Source organism: Ylistrum balloti, unplaced genomic scaffold (assembly GCF_031769215.1).
Source record: "Ylistrum balloti isolate Yb309-2 unplaced genomic scaffold, AGI_CSIRO_Ybal_v1 Utg371366, whole genome shotgun sequence".
In the NCBI taxonomy this organism is placed as follows: domain Eukaryota; kingdom Metazoa; phylum Mollusca; class Bivalvia; order Pectinida; family Pectinidae; genus Ylistrum; species Ylistrum balloti.
In genome coordinates this window covers 178284-193856 of record NW_026782724.1, presented here as the reverse complement: position 1 = coordinate 193856, position 15573 = coordinate 178284, and the positions used below count along the sequence as shown (strand labels likewise).

The window sequence follows — 15573 nt, the reverse complement described above, 5'->3', positions numbered from 1 at the left end:
TTCCCTAGTAGGACCGATCCCCTAAGGCCAGAGGGGACAGAAACCCTTCTTTTATACTAAGTTGATTCCCTTTTCATCAATAATGCCCTCATGACCATATTTGGTAAAAAAAAAAAAATTTATATTTGAATACTACATACCATATTTATCCTGCAATGGAGCCAAAACATTTTGAAAGACAATGAAATAGGATTAATTGTCAATGAAATAGCAACGGATATTGATGGACTTATTATGAAGCATTGGATTTTGTGACGATATCTACTTCTGTGGATTACTCACCAACAAAAACCTGAAACAATTCAGCTCATCTATGTGTTTAGGACTGGCTTGATCTGAAGTGGTCTTAAGGTAAATGTACACAAAACACAACTAACAATGGACATGTAAAAAATGAATTTAATTCTTACATAGAGTGAATAGCACTACAGACAATTATTAGTCCAGACAATGAGATGAGAGTTTATTATATATCTAACATCCACCACCAGGTGGCACTATAGTATGTTCAGCCTCTTCTCCATCAGTCCATGATGATCAATGATCGTTTCTGATTCATATGGATCTACAATGAATAAAAAGAAATCAAAATTATATCTACATCTACCATCAATGATTTAAATGCAGTGCTCCAGATAGATCTTGATGCTAGGAAGTGAATCACCCCTCAATGTGAAAACCGGGGGTGAAATTGGTATGACTTGTTGTCCACAGGGGGTGAAATTTCAAATGAGTAATTAAGTAATGATTTAATACTGGTTTTTTACATGTATAACAATACTTAAAGAATTTACTCCCCTTGCATGGCAGACATATTCTCAAAGATGAAAACAAATCATCATTGCGCTTGTAAGATATGGAAGTTTACATTAGCTTTTATTTGATTAAGATTAGCTGGTACTGGTCTGGTACTCATATGGAGGTGAACAGATGAGGTGTTCCTATAATATCATTGGAAACACTAAACAAAAACTATGATTGCCGACCACTGATCTGGAATCAACGCATATAATGATATTGAATTGAATATGCTCTAAGTAATCATGACCCATTGGCAGAGTTTTTGTGCGTATTTTGTCCATTAATTATGCGTGAAACATGCAATATCACGCATCCTATCTGGAGCACTGATATGTACTCATGTAACAAGGAAAAATTGTCAAATGAAACAAATACTGTAGAGCTGGTTATTTTTGGAGGAACAACATTTGCAGAACATTAACGCGAAAAATTAAATTCTTAAAAGAATGAGACATGCATATTAAATGTCCTTTTAAATTCAGATTGGGAAATTCTTAATTAGTTGATTTGAATATAAAAAGAGAGCTAACACAAGTTATGAAAGGTTTCATAAGATTTGGTCATCCTCCTCTTGGATATCAGATGGTTTGCAGGAAATAGGCCGCAATTAGTTGAAATATAATTCCACCCTTTTAAAAGCAAATCGTGAAAACTTTGACCTCTGAAAATAACCAGGTATACTGTACTTCTGTTAAGAATATTAAATGTTCCTTAATAACTGGCTGGGTTTTTTTTATGGAATAATTTAAAACATATCTAGATTATACAGGGATAATGTTATATAGCTGAAATCGATGTTTTGTCACAGGTTTGGTTTGTGTATTATCATACAATAAGTAGCTTTCTTGCTCGCATAAGTTCTTGAATCTTGCAGATTGCACCAGTTTTTCTAATATTTATGCCTGATTTAGAAGTAGTTTCTTGTTAATCAATATCTACTGTACTACCATGATTATTTTGAAATTAGCCAAGGGGGCCACTACATTACTTCTTCAACCAGTGGGTATGAGCTAAGTACAATCAAATTGCATTGGATGATACTTTTTACTGAACAATATCATATCTTACGGACTTATTACCAGACAATGCAGATTGTCAACTGTCATATTTTAACATTAACTTGTTAATACAGTTTTCATATATATAAAGCTCTATCTGTATATTGCCCACTAGAGTATAGAAAATCTTAATCTAGGATATCAACAATAAACAAAGACATATCTTTCACTCTAAACTAAGATGATTAATGTCTATACACATTCACAGTAGGGGCAGAAGCTGTGTCATATCTTTACTAGGAGAGGTGACCAATGCATGCATACATGCTTTCATGACTAGTCATCTACACAGATTTGAATGACGTGAAGGGCCAAGTCAGATTGAACTTGTGCATGTTTTTTGACCCACAAAGTCAAGTATATCTGGCTTACAATGCTTTCCTCAAATATCTTGACAAGTAGATATTAGATGCAGCATATTTTTGCACTTACACAATACACAGACACTTGAAAAGTTTGAAGTGTGTTGATTGGAGAATAACTTGTGTAAAAATAAAACTTTTCAACAAGTCATGATATTTTCATAAAACAGTGGCAATTGAAGGAAGATATCTCTCTAACAGCACTTCACTTCATTTTCTTTCCCACAAACTCATAATACTTCATTGTTTGGTGAAAGTTTCCCAGATAACATGAATCAGCTGTTTGTCTATAGACACACATATTGCACCTATGTTGGACAGGCAAAGACATAACCTTCAAATTGAGACATGTTATTTTTAATCTTACAGCAGTGTATCTTTAACTTGCTTTATCAGGGATTGGCAGACAGAAACTGGAAACTTCATATGTTTCATTCAGTGATAGACTAAGTACAATGAGGCTATGGGAGATGCATTAACAAACAGTTGAAAAACATTTTACCATATCTATTGTCATTCAATCATTGTTAATGAAAAAGTTATACAGGTGAACCAATAAGCTTAATACTGAATGTTCATATGTTAATTCTGTCCGACACAGTGCCGGTGACCTACTAACGCACTTGTAACAGGAAACGTACCCCCTCCCCAATCAACGGAAGTAGGCACTCCACCTCTCAAACATAGCAGACTGTCTCCTTTTTTCTGAGGTCATCACACAGGAGATGATATAAAACTTCACAAAACATTAGTACATTTTTTCCCGTAAATAACAAAAGCTAAGTGAAACAAACTCACCAATTTTTCTTTCTTTAATTTAATGAAGAATGATACACTGATATTTTTTATTTAAGAAATGCTGGAGATATCGCCATTTCTTATTTGAATCAGATTTTCCTTTAAGGGACCCCATTTTTTCAAATACCCGACTTTTATAATTGTTGAACCTACTTAATAATGGACATTTAATTAGTTTTATATAGTACAACCACAGAGAACATGGTCTTGATAATGTCTGTGATCCCTATCTAAACAAGGTGTCAGAGATACCAGATCCATTGGGATAACGTTGTGTCAAACATCAGGTCACTTACGTACATTGCTCAACGCAGATTTAAAAATAGTTCTCACAAGGCGTGGGTATGTAACAAAAGGAAATACTGTTTGGTCTATAATTTGCATGTACTATTATTTTGATCATAATATAGTAAAGAACCCTCAACTTACTGTTTAGGATGTCATCAAAATCGATTATCTCATCCCTGCCTGTTAATGTATCAAGCATTAGACCTGAGCTGTGTAGTCCTGGTAGTCGTAAATTCTGAAACAAAGATAACTCTTTCAATCCTTATCATTCATCAATTTTTAAGGCATTTCACATTATAAACATTATGAAAATTGCACAAGACTCACAATAAAATAATTAACATATCCACTGCCTCATGACAATGTTTCAATTTCAATCTCTTTTTGTTTCTTAATTTTCATCTTCTCAACAGCTAAGGTCAAATGAATCTGGTGTTTTATTTAAACTCTACAGATGATGGGGTCACTTCAGGGCAATTTTAAAGCTGAATGTCAATCATGGGATGAAAAGAACCAATTTTTATGATGTAAAAGGACAGAATCATAATGTATCTTGGTTGAAGACAACAAAGAAGATTGAAAAGGCATATAAAAAAAGATATTTAAGAGAAAATATTATCCCAAATATTGAAGTATGTGATGCAGATTTATTAATACCAATCATTTTCATCACTTTCACATCCTCCAGCGAAGCACACATAATTAAATTTCAATGCAATATGTGAGCTTGCAGGTTGAAGTCATCTATTTAATGAATGTCTTAGGTTGCGACTGTATTATTCAAATGAGCAGAGTCAGTCTGCTGTTGAGAACACTGTTAATCTTTGGAAAATGATGATTTAAGAAACTAACCCTTTTAGCTACTCCAAATTCCATCTGAAGTCGTAAAGGCGCATGGATGCCTTCTGTCTTTCGTAACATGGCAAAGTCCATCTTCATTTTGTTCTCATTCCACTGAAGTTTCAGGAATATAAACGTAGCTATGATATACTTCTACAGATTAAATAGCTTGTTCTTGAATATCAATGTGATACATAATTATTTACATTATAATAACTTGTCAAATGCTTTCTAGCATTTACATTAAAAAAGAAAGCCATTTCACTGAACAGGACTGGGCATGCAAATACTAATTCACAATTTGCATGCAATCTGTACAGACTTTTCAAAATTGATCAAATTTCTAAAAGACATGTCATTCCAGAAAGTGACAAAGAAAGAGAATGTTTCTGTTTTTAGTAATGTTGCTTGTAAAATGCAGTTACCTGTTTATCAGTATGATAGCGAAGTATCATTGAACTATTGAGAATAGCAAATCATTGAATCAGCTAACATGTATCATAGAGAAAAAATAATCTTACTTGTTTCTCAGATTGTTCTAATGGATGCACTGGTTTGCTGATGGCATCGTTCTTGTCAAATCTGGATGAAGAACAAAAACAAAGTGAGCACAGATAACCCCCAACTATACATTTTTTTCTTCTGATCTATATCTATGGTCAAGGTTGACCTTTGACTTTAAACCTAACTTGATGACCACCAAAATATTATCAGCTGTAATCTGTCAAAGGCTTCATGAGATATGTTTTACAGAAGTTTATCATGGATGTACACACACAGATACACCAACAAAGTGATAACCATATATCCCCCTTTTACACAAGTGGGTGTCAGTGGGGTATAGAAAACTGACACTGCAACACATGCTATGTACTAGAATTCTACATTGTGCTGGTTATTGATAAAAATAATCTACATGAGTATAAATAGTTAGTACAAACTTTTGTGAAGTTATCAAAATAATCCAACATGCTAACTGACATTTCAAGTAATTTGATGAAACTTTTTTAAGAAAATGAAGATTTCAAATTGAGGATTCATGATCATAAGCCTTTGAGAGAAGACTATTCCACACACACAAAACAAAACCTACAGAAGGATTTCAGTATTTACAGAAATTTATTACATTGAATTACAAAACTACTGCATTAACAGGAAAGTCTTATATAAGACTTACCCATGTGTCATCATTTCAGGGACACCATAATTCCCAACTGGAGTTTCCACTTTCTGTGACCCCTCTGGCTTTGGACGGACTGCTGGGTATGAAATATGCTGAAAGAGAAAAGTATTTTATATCTATTTTTCTCTACTTTTAAGTTAGTAACAGTAGCACTGCAACAAAGAAGCCATCTGACCAATGTCAGCGGTAATCAACTATTAACTTAGAAAAAACATTAATTGTACTTAGAGATGGTAACTCTGGATTCTGCTATTAACAAGAGGTCCCCAAATGAAAATTGATATCCACTATTGATAATATTGATTTCTTATAAAAACTCGTTCAAATTGTGGCTAAACAAACACTGGAGCGACAAACCCTCTGTTTACCTATAAGTTCTACTGTTTCATGATCTAATCATTGATCACACACGGATACGCTTCCAGAAGCCCAAAGAGCATACAATGATTAGTGTTTAAATGACATAAATTGACAAAGACCGACATTTTCTTTCTTAAATGTTTCGCTAATAGCCAAGCTATGAGTGGATTAATTATGTGGTACCATGCGTACTGTAATGAAAATTCTACTGCTGTGTTACAAAGTAAAAATATGTGAAACTAATTGAATAAATCATTAATGTGTGAAACAACTTCACTGGTCCATTTTCACTGTTGTGATCGAGTATGCCTATGAACGAAATGTTAAGTCTCTGCGTTAACGATGATTATAACGGTCTTAAACATATTTCTGAAAAAGAAAATGATTCACTCAGAGAGACGCCGATTTTTTTCTATTGTAAGTTTGAAGTCTGAAGAAATAAAGTAAAATAGATGCAACCGGTATTTTGTCAACTCACTGTGTTAGCCATGATTCTCCCGTTGTATCCGGTCCTGCGCAGAGACAAATTTTAGTACATCCGGGAGGGAAGATGACGCATTGAGGGGGATTCCCTGGCTATTTTTAATTTCCCATGGGGAAAAAAAGTGAAATAAAAGTTTAAATTGACGTTTAAAAAGAAAACATTAATCATTTATAAATTTTTTTGAGTGATAATGAAGAAACACAGTTTACAAACGCAATGAATGATATGTTTTGAGTACTTTTATTTACATTTTTAGATGTTTGTCAAGTTGATGGAACAGCCATACTTCAACACAGGAACTCCCCCTCAAACTATGTCAAGTACTTACCTTCAGAGCCTTGTCATGAAAGTAATCTAACATAGTCTGAGTCAGATTTAAACATGGGATATCGAATACCGATTGAAAGTGTCTTTAAAATGAATATATCTGAGGATCACACATAATATACAAAAGGAATAACTTATTTGGACTTTCGTTACTAAGTTCCAACAGTTAATCTTACTCTGTACCTGAATCTGAGATCTCCATCTTGTGGATAAATTAGGTCTACCCTCTAGAGCAATGGATGGCATCCGTTGGCTGTTTATAGGCCTACTTCTGGTGTTTTCATCAGCTCAAGTGCGTAAGTATACAGTATATGTAAAATATTGTTCATTGATGTCTTAATAAACAAACCTGATAAATGCCAGAGTAAAGGAAAGTTCTCAACACTTTAAAATGTATATATAAACTTATTTTAAATGTTTTAGACATGAGAATGTACAGTGCAGAATATAAATGGTGATTTATTGGCGTATTTCTGCAGTTAGTGGTCCTAATGTCTCACTCAAAACTGACATCATGCTATGCACAATCCCTTTAAATTAAAAACTTGGTTTAACGAAAAATTGACCTTATAATTATAAAAGTTTAAGATTTGTCACAGTTTTCATCTTCCCACCACCATCCCCTTCAGCAACCTGCACTTCTGAAATAAATCAGAACTTTGCTTAGGTTCATGCAAATAATGACATATTTTTATTCTTAAATAAATTAATGCTAAAAAAAAAAAAAAATCTCATGAAATCATTGAAATGAAAAGACCTGAAGCACTGGTGTCAGTTCATGTTCTGGATATTTGTGAAGATGGATAGTTTATGGTTTGTACATGAATGTGTTAAAATCAGTTTATCAATCACAACAACCTCTAAAGTTGATTTACGTTTTATAAAAGTGTTATATGTGACCTGGGTCACTCAGCTGGAAGGACTTGGCTCTTTAGCTCAGTTCTTCAATCCATATGTTCCCACTTTTTGTGATATTTAGAGTTTTGTGTTGAGATTAAAGAAATTTTAAGAATAACAAAGGGAGTTGTATAGTCGGTTGTTGTGGCTTGTACACAGAGTAAATACAATCTCGGTCACACTAATGACAGAGCATGCTTCTTCAGCTCAGTTGGTAGAGCCTTGGTTGTCACCCTGGAGACCTTGGTTTGATTCCTGTTGGAGCTTTCTGCCAGGATGTATTTTTCCTTGTACTGTTACATTTTACTGTTACTTGTTGCATTTCATGAAAAATTTCAAGCACAGCTAATTGTTACATCAGTAAACAGTTTTGCATGACTTATTTCGTACATTATCATTTCTCATGGTCTGATTTACATTCTCGTTTGAATTCTCATATGTAAATAATACAAGTCAGTCACATAAAAGAATGTAATAATTACCAGGAACATATTAGGAAATTTAGGACAAATGCTATTATCTATGCTTCCATTATATTATAGTCTTATGTGCTGGCCATAGAGATCTATCCTTCCTGTTACAGGTACAGCATGTACAGGTACTATTTCATATGTATATGTCATGTATATGTATTACTTTCTAAAGGCATATAGCCTATATGTATATGTTATACATATATGATTCAGAATTATGGTACATGTATTAAAAAATAAATAAATATATCGGTCAGTAAATTGAATAAATAATAAAACTTGTCAAAACTTGGATAGGGGAAGTAACTCCAAGTTGAACTTAACAAGTACTGTTAAGACAGAGTGATTAAAATGTTATTGCAACAAGTTACATCAATTAAATAAGACATGGACACAAGTATAAGATTCTATTGATCATATGATTCATATTTTTTTAACATTGTTTCCCTTTAACCTTGGCAAAAATCAAAAGTCGCTTTTTCTCACTCTGAAGTCACAGCTGCGAACAATTTTATTCTATACAAATCAGGAATGATCTGACCGAATTAGAACAAGAAAAGGAAAGTAAATTATATAAAGAGGCAAAAAGGAAAAAAGAACAAGAATCTGAAGCCTACATCTATCAGGTTTGCGGACCACCATGGAACAGAAAAATTGTTCAAATCAGCAGACATTTAAACCAGGAATGTTATACAATATTAAGCACTGAAATATAAATACACCTATATCTCAATCTTTCCTGATGAACAATAATTTGATCTTTCAAAACCGTAAATTGCTAAGTTACTATGTAACACTTTATTTCCTCCTACATTGTATGATATATCAATTCCACTGTAAATCAATTTTAGATATGGACATAGAGGCATTGTTTTGCCCGTGTCCATTATTAACTTAACTTATTATGAAAGACTTTTATTTCTGTGTTAGCATAAGAATGACTGCTGAATACGAAGTTATGAAAGAAAATAAAGAAGTAAATGAAAAATAAAATGGACATTTCTAAAATATAAAATCTCTGATTTTGTAAAGATTCAGAATTTCACATTTTTAGTATGTACAGCAAGGCTTTCTCATCTGAAACACAGTGCACTGCAGCCAATTTAGAAGTGAACTTTGAACAAGTACAGAACTATAAGGAAGTCTTTTCAAGACTTATAGATTTCCATAAAGTTTCTGAAGATAAGTAGGATGCTAAAACTAATGCAGGTAGGCAGAGAGGAAGCAGAATTTTTGTTTGACCTTTACCATAGTCCTTAAAATGTATTAACTGTCATGTCCTCAGCGCTTGACTTAAGATAATTTACATGTATAATGATGTGTTGTCTGTACAAAAGCAGGCACAGTTTTATACGGTGTTATATAGGTTCACATCATGTGAAAAAACATTTTCAAATTAGTTTCGTTTCTGAAATGCAATGATACAATGCAGATGTAGAGCTATTCTGTTGCATTAAACTTTGTTTAAATTTGGCAGCCAAAAACTACAATTCAGCAGCGTCGTGTAGACATTTTGTTTACAGGTCTACTGAAACATTCTAACCTTAAGTAAGATGGAGTTGGCACTCAGAGTCTGCAGTATGTTTATAAGCATTAGTCAAGTAAACCTCAGGTCTCAACATGATCAGATGATACTGTAGATATTTTATTTTTATAACTTCATGTTTTTCCGAGGTGCTGAACTGAATGTGACTTTCTCGCAAATGTAAAGGTCACAAGTCATAATCCAAACTCACGTATTCAGAACACAGATTTTAGTGCCATGAAATGTTTATCAGTTGTAACTTTGAAACTTTTGCATCTAATTTGACCTTGTCAGATTTAAACCTCAATCTCCTTTCCCTAAGACCCAATGTTCCTGGAGTACATTGTAGTAGAGCTAAACAAGAATATACTGGTGTATGATATAGCTTGCCTTTCTTGATGAATATGCCCTTTTATGTGGAGGTTGGAGGAATGGAGCATGTGCAGTGTAATACCTTGGGTACCATTGCCTGTCCCATTCCTTGTGTTGTTTCTGAATCATCACTGTACTAAAGCTACTCCATTTTCTTAGAGATTTCAATTGAAATTGGCACAGAGGTCAAGGTCATTAACAGGATTCAAAAATATTTCAGTATATTATTTTGTCAAAATGATTAAATTACTTTATCTTAAAGGTTTTGACTCTCCATGCCAAGACGTCCATAAATCTACCTGAGGTCACCGGTCTCAAACATTTTTTTTTCTATTTAAACTCGTCAAATATGATCATATGGACAGACTTCTGTAAAAATGTACCACTACAGCAATGTTTTTTCTAGAGATCACTGTTTCAATGACAATACTGTTTTGAGCACCTACTACATTTCAATGATGTAGGTCAAATCTCTCATATCTCCTTTGGACTTCAATTGTTCAAGCATTTGCAATTTGAAGCTCAATCTGTATGTTGTACATATGGGTCAACATCATGGAAGAAAATGAAAGTCAAAAACAACTTCTGTCAATTGGCTTGTTTTTTTCAGCAATGTTACCTGACTTAACTTGTATGGGATGTACTCAGGTGACCCTGTTTTCTCATTTGTGCTATATAATATATTCTTTATGGACTGTGTAATTAGTATACGTTTTCCCAGGAAATCATGCAGATTATCACTTAGGAATGTTCTGTATCCTTACACCATTGTAGATTTTTCCTTGTTAACAAGTTCACAGTCGAGCCCTGTGTATATGTGATATATATTGGTATTTCAGTGTTAAATGTTTATGGCTTGTGTGCAGTATACTTCAGATATAGAGACAAGCCCACAATTCATATAATGTACATGTACTATGATTGAAGGTTCAAGCCCAGACTACCAATACATATACTTCAACTCAAAGTCAGGATGGGCAGGCTTATTACGAATTTTAATGTAAAGATTACTTGTTGGTTTAATGTCAGATGTACAGGCTGTTAAGTTGTACTAGAATAAAGCTCAATACATCACTATATTGGTCCCATTGTATTAAATTAACCCCTACCAATTGTCACCATGGTAATATTATATAGGCATGCAAGTAAACCCACCTTCCTCTACAGTGCATTTACCTTTATCAGTGTACTTTATGGAAATATCATTCTGTTAATCCTGAACTCAAATTAACTCCTTTTCATTCTTTATCTTCACATTAGTACCCAAGACATTTTGTAAAACCATCCCTTTACTCGTGTATCATCAAAAAATTATCTCCCTTGGTGTCCTTGAATAATTCTTTTAACCCTTACTGACTTTTTATTCCTCTTTCGTACTAAAATATTAACACTTTTTTCCTCTCTAGAATCCCCCACCCCTATCCCAAACACTAATCCCAATTCATAGTGACACCTCTCTTAACACTACCCCGAAATCATCCGTCTTGCCCCTGGGGCCAGCTGTACTCTACTTGTCCATTTTATATGGACACACAAGTTGATACAATGTAGCAACTTTTAATACAAATTTAGAGTTAGACACAGTAGAACTAAATAGTGAATTAAACTGCATCATATATTTGACAGGTCCTTTGAGGACTCCTCAGTAATGCTAATTGGCTTAAGTCTTGAAACCTAATTTGCAACTAAGGAAATTCAGAAGTGACTGAAAAAAAATGTCAAAATGTTGATAGGGAGGTGCACTAGCTCCATAATTCAATCATTTTCGTAATTTTCATACCTGTATATTAGAAGATTGTCAAGTTCATTCATATGAATTAAAACATGGTCTGCAGACTGATTATAGCTGATTCTCAAGCTTTATTTGATTATGAATTAGATATTTAAAATTTCAAAATAACTGATTATGTTCAGCCAGTCATCAGAAAGTACTTGAAAACTCTTTCACAAATTCCATATTGAAGTAGCAGGAAACAGTTAATTTGCATTTTTCCTGAATTGTTCCTAAGATGTACAGGTATAGCAGTTTGGTAATAAAAAAAAACATCCTTACATGTATATATTTTTATAAACTACATAACAATTACATTAATAGCAGAGAGATAAAATTTGTTTGAATCAAAAATTTTCTCTGATTTCTGCCATGTGATTGCCATGGTTACCAACTCAAAAAATGCTAAAAATGCAAAAAGACTGCTCATTCGAACCTAACACTACAACTTCATCGAAGAAATTTATTTCTTAACACCTGTCTTAAAATCAATAAGACTGTCATGGTAACAAACTGCTTACATTTCAGCAAATTCCAACATGGAAATCCTTCACAACATGACCACATGTAAACACTATGAAAATTTCACTTCCTGTAAAGTTAGTTTTTGGTGTGTAGACACAGATTCAAGACTGTCCAATAGGTAATCTCCAACACAAAGCTAAAATTTTATTCCGAAAAAAATAAAACCCCACATTGTCCACTTCAACATGACAAGACCAATTTTAATTAAAACCTTTATAATAAGGTCCATCTTGGATCTCTAATGCAAAAAATTAGCCATGGCCACCTGTCATTGATCAGCATCTCCAATGTGTCAGTACACGTGGATCAGGTTGACTTGGTGTACTAATTTCCTCCGTCATTCATTGCACGTGCATGTGTATGTATAGACCAAGTTTAATTCATTTCTGTTTGTTTACAAGTACACCAGTGCAGAGAGTAGACATTCTTTAACCAATCCATCATCTCTCCTTGCTGTTTCTGAGATAGCACAACAGACTTGTACTCATTGACATCATGTGAAGGAAAGGAAAGTTCACTTTGCATATGCACTGTTAATCATTGTACACTTTGATATAGGTATTTATAAAGAATAATTTTCTTGGCCAAGCACTAACTCTTTAACAACCAAAAGATTTTAGGTAATTAAAATTTTTCTATATACCTGGAAAATGAAGTGTGCTGTTTGAACACATATTAATAAGCATGCTGTTTTATGTATCCATTGTATATGTACGTCCAACTTTCTACGTTTGGTATATCCTAATCAAGTCAGGTAATACTGGTATTCCCCCATGGTGCTTTAAGTGACCAGGTCAACAGGACCAGCTTTAGAAATTCAGGCACAAGTTGCTGAAAGCTTGGTTAGTGTAACCAGTGAATAAAGAAAAAAAATTTGACAGTGCCATAGAAAAAAACAAGGACTTTCAATTTCAAAATTGATGCTCAGAAATATGAATTGCACCGGAAAGTTTGGAAATGACAAAGAATTTACAGAATTATCTTTAATTTGTATTTGAAAACTTTTCACTAACCATAGGATAACTAGTAGTAGTATTGTAAGCAAGCTTTAGGAACTGGGGTCAGGTAACCAAATGTCAGAAATAAACAGGATATGGAAGGCCACGATTATTTAGTCAGTAAATATTGCTTTTTATTGCTTAAGTTTAAACAGATAAAAGGAAGATGTGTCTTCAAAATAGCTGACCTTCGATGTTGACCTTGATCATTATCTCTGTTTTTGAGATTTTCTCTTTAGGAAGAACAGGATTCTTTACAGCTTTTATCAGTTCTCAGATTTTCTAAAACAGTCAAGTTCAGTTGACAGATGGTTTAAAGAAGTCTGGATTCCTAGTTATTGTCGCTAAAATGATGTATTTTAAAATCTTAAGTAGCGTGTATTTCCGGAAATACTCATCACTTTAGCAGGTTTTCTATGTACTAATGTTAAGTGGATAGGATTATGTTAGTTTGGAGGAGAGGCATGGAGGAAGTTTGGGTTATATATAGCAGAGACGATAACAGCCTTAAGAATTTAAATAAATAAATGATTCCCATGAAACAGGAAGTGACCAAGGTCAAGTTTCTCATAATTGACCACTGTGGACAATAGATCCTCTTTATCATGCACTTCTTATTTCCGTTGGAGATCTAGAAGGCAAGTGTTCTGTACATTGTTAAAGCCTTAACCACTAATTATATACAGACCTAAAATTCACCCCAGGGTGGCAGAATACTGAATCTGCTGCCAATAAACTGTAGCTTGCCCTTCAGCTGTATATCTACGCTTTGGGAAAGAGATGTTAAACCTATTTTATTGTGAAGTAATAACCAATTAGTTTTATTGATATGATTCGCTCCAGGGATGGAGGACGTATTCAAAATATGTTGATATATATATATCATAATTCCCTTGAGCTGTAGTAATTTAATTAAGTTAATTAATTTGCAACAAGCAAACAAACAAACCAGAAAGATAAATTATAGAATCATTCCTAACATATATAGACATATTCATGTATGATAAGCTCATCTCACTGTGTCCTAGTGTGGTATACAGATCATTATGACACAGATGAAAAACCTGTTGGTTTATCATCATGTTACAACGGTATTTACTGTCAATGTTATTTCAACTACACCTAAATATTTTCTTGTTATTCCTTTATAATTAATTCAAAGATAAAAAAAAATATTAAAATGAAATTAATTGGGAAATTATCATGTTATCAATTACATCAGGTTTTAAGATGTGTTGACTGTATTTCCATTTAAATTTGGATTTGACTGTAAAACATATGTAAGATGTTTTTATTTGAGCTCTGCTGAGTTAAAGATAAATAAACTTATTTCATTTAATGGGTGTTAACAAAACCAAATCTACAGTGAGTAGTATACAGGCCTGTACTGGGAAAGTTGTCATAGTAGAACACTAACTTCTTGTGATCATAAATATTGAACAGTTACCTTTTTCAGCTGACACATACAATTTATACCAGCTACAAATTTCAGTAGTTTTATAGTTTAACAATGTTTTTTTTTTAGTTTTGAAATGCTTTGAGAAATTTCACCTGTATGATAGGTCTACATGTGTTATTTATAATCACTGAAGCTATTCTTTACCATGTATTGCCTATCATTCAAACTATAAATCTAATCGGACCACATCATAAATACTGCATGATACAAGTAACAACACTGTGGTAATGTCTAGATTACGTCTTATATACATGACATCAAACTTTTTAGGTGTGCTCAGTCCAACTCAAAATTCACTTAGCTACTCTTACAGAAGTTAAATTTAGGATTGCTACATAGAAATAGAACTAACAATTGTGACAAAGAAATATATGGAACTTCATTTTCGTGGCTGATGATTGAATGGTATTGGCAGTGAGGTTATAATATCTCGGCCAGTGGATATATGTAATGGACTAATGCAACATGACTATCCATGTTGAGATTACGGACCATCCTGTCAAGGCAAGACACTTGACCCCAACTGCTTTGGATGGCATCTAAACAATGGGCCTCTTACATGATGACCACTGAGGTAGCCACCAGTTACTTCAAGAAGTCCCAGACTCAAAATATACCGGACTGTTCACAGAATGATCTATAAACGCATGGCATAAGACATTGTAGAACTTGTTTAAAAAATATACATCTGTTTGACTTTACAGAGGTACATACGCACTATTGTGAGATCATGTAGATGAATGCAATATGTTTCATGTACATACAAAATGTATTTTGTGCCACCGCATGAAATTTGAAGGAGGTAACTTGTTGTGAGACGTCAAGTGTTTAATGTCCACAATTTGGAAATGACAACAAAGTGTTTCTTGTTCATATGTTATATTTACCCACTATTGCAAGGAAGGCTCAAAACTACATGGGCTTTTGATGGGATGATAAACACAGCAAACTTAATGAAATGCCAACAAATGAATATTCTTTATCTTGTAATAAGCCTATTCCTTTATCAAATTTTGTTGTCCTGGTGTCTGTCCACCTGTAAACAATATTTG

The 15573-nt window shown here is 33.4% G+C and overlaps 2 protein-coding genes across 2 annotated transcripts in view; one reads left to right on the top strand and one right to left on the bottom strand.

Moving 5' to 3' along the window:
• Positions 1–381: 381 nt before the first annotated feature.
• LOC132562215 (proteasome maturation protein-like) lies at positions 382–6266 on the bottom strand. The gene is made up of 6 exons (XM_060226946.1): positions 6169–6266; positions 5325–5422; positions 4669–4729; positions 4160–4261; positions 3449–3542; positions 382–565 (listed from the first exon to the last, which is right to left on the bottom strand). The coding sequence occupies exons 1-6, from the start codon at positions 6178–6180 to the stop codon at positions 498–500; spliced, it is 435 nt and encodes a 144-aa protein (XP_060082929.1). The 5' UTR covers positions 6181–6266; the 3' UTR covers positions 382–497.
• A 470-nt stretch (positions 6267–6736) lies between these two features.
• The window catches only part of LOC132562213 (vascular endothelial growth factor receptor 1-like), a 39639-nt gene continuing 30802 nt past the window's right edge, over positions 6737–15573 (top strand). The window contains exon 1 of the mRNA XM_060226944.1: positions 6737–6797. Coding sequence (XP_060082927.1) covers positions 6737–6797 — 61 coding nt within the window. The remainder of the gene's footprint in view (positions 6798–15573) is intronic.

Coding starts and splice junctions, on each gene's coding strand:
- LOC132562215 (XM_060226946.1), bottom strand. Junction 4,730..5,324: donor CCTGAAATGATGACACATGG/GTAAGTCTTATA, acceptor TTCTTCATCCAG/ATTTGACAAGAACGATGCCA. Junction 3,543..4,159: donor AATTTGGAGTAGCTAAAAGG/GTTAGTTTCTTA, acceptor TCTTTGTTTCAG/AATTTACGACTACCAGGACT.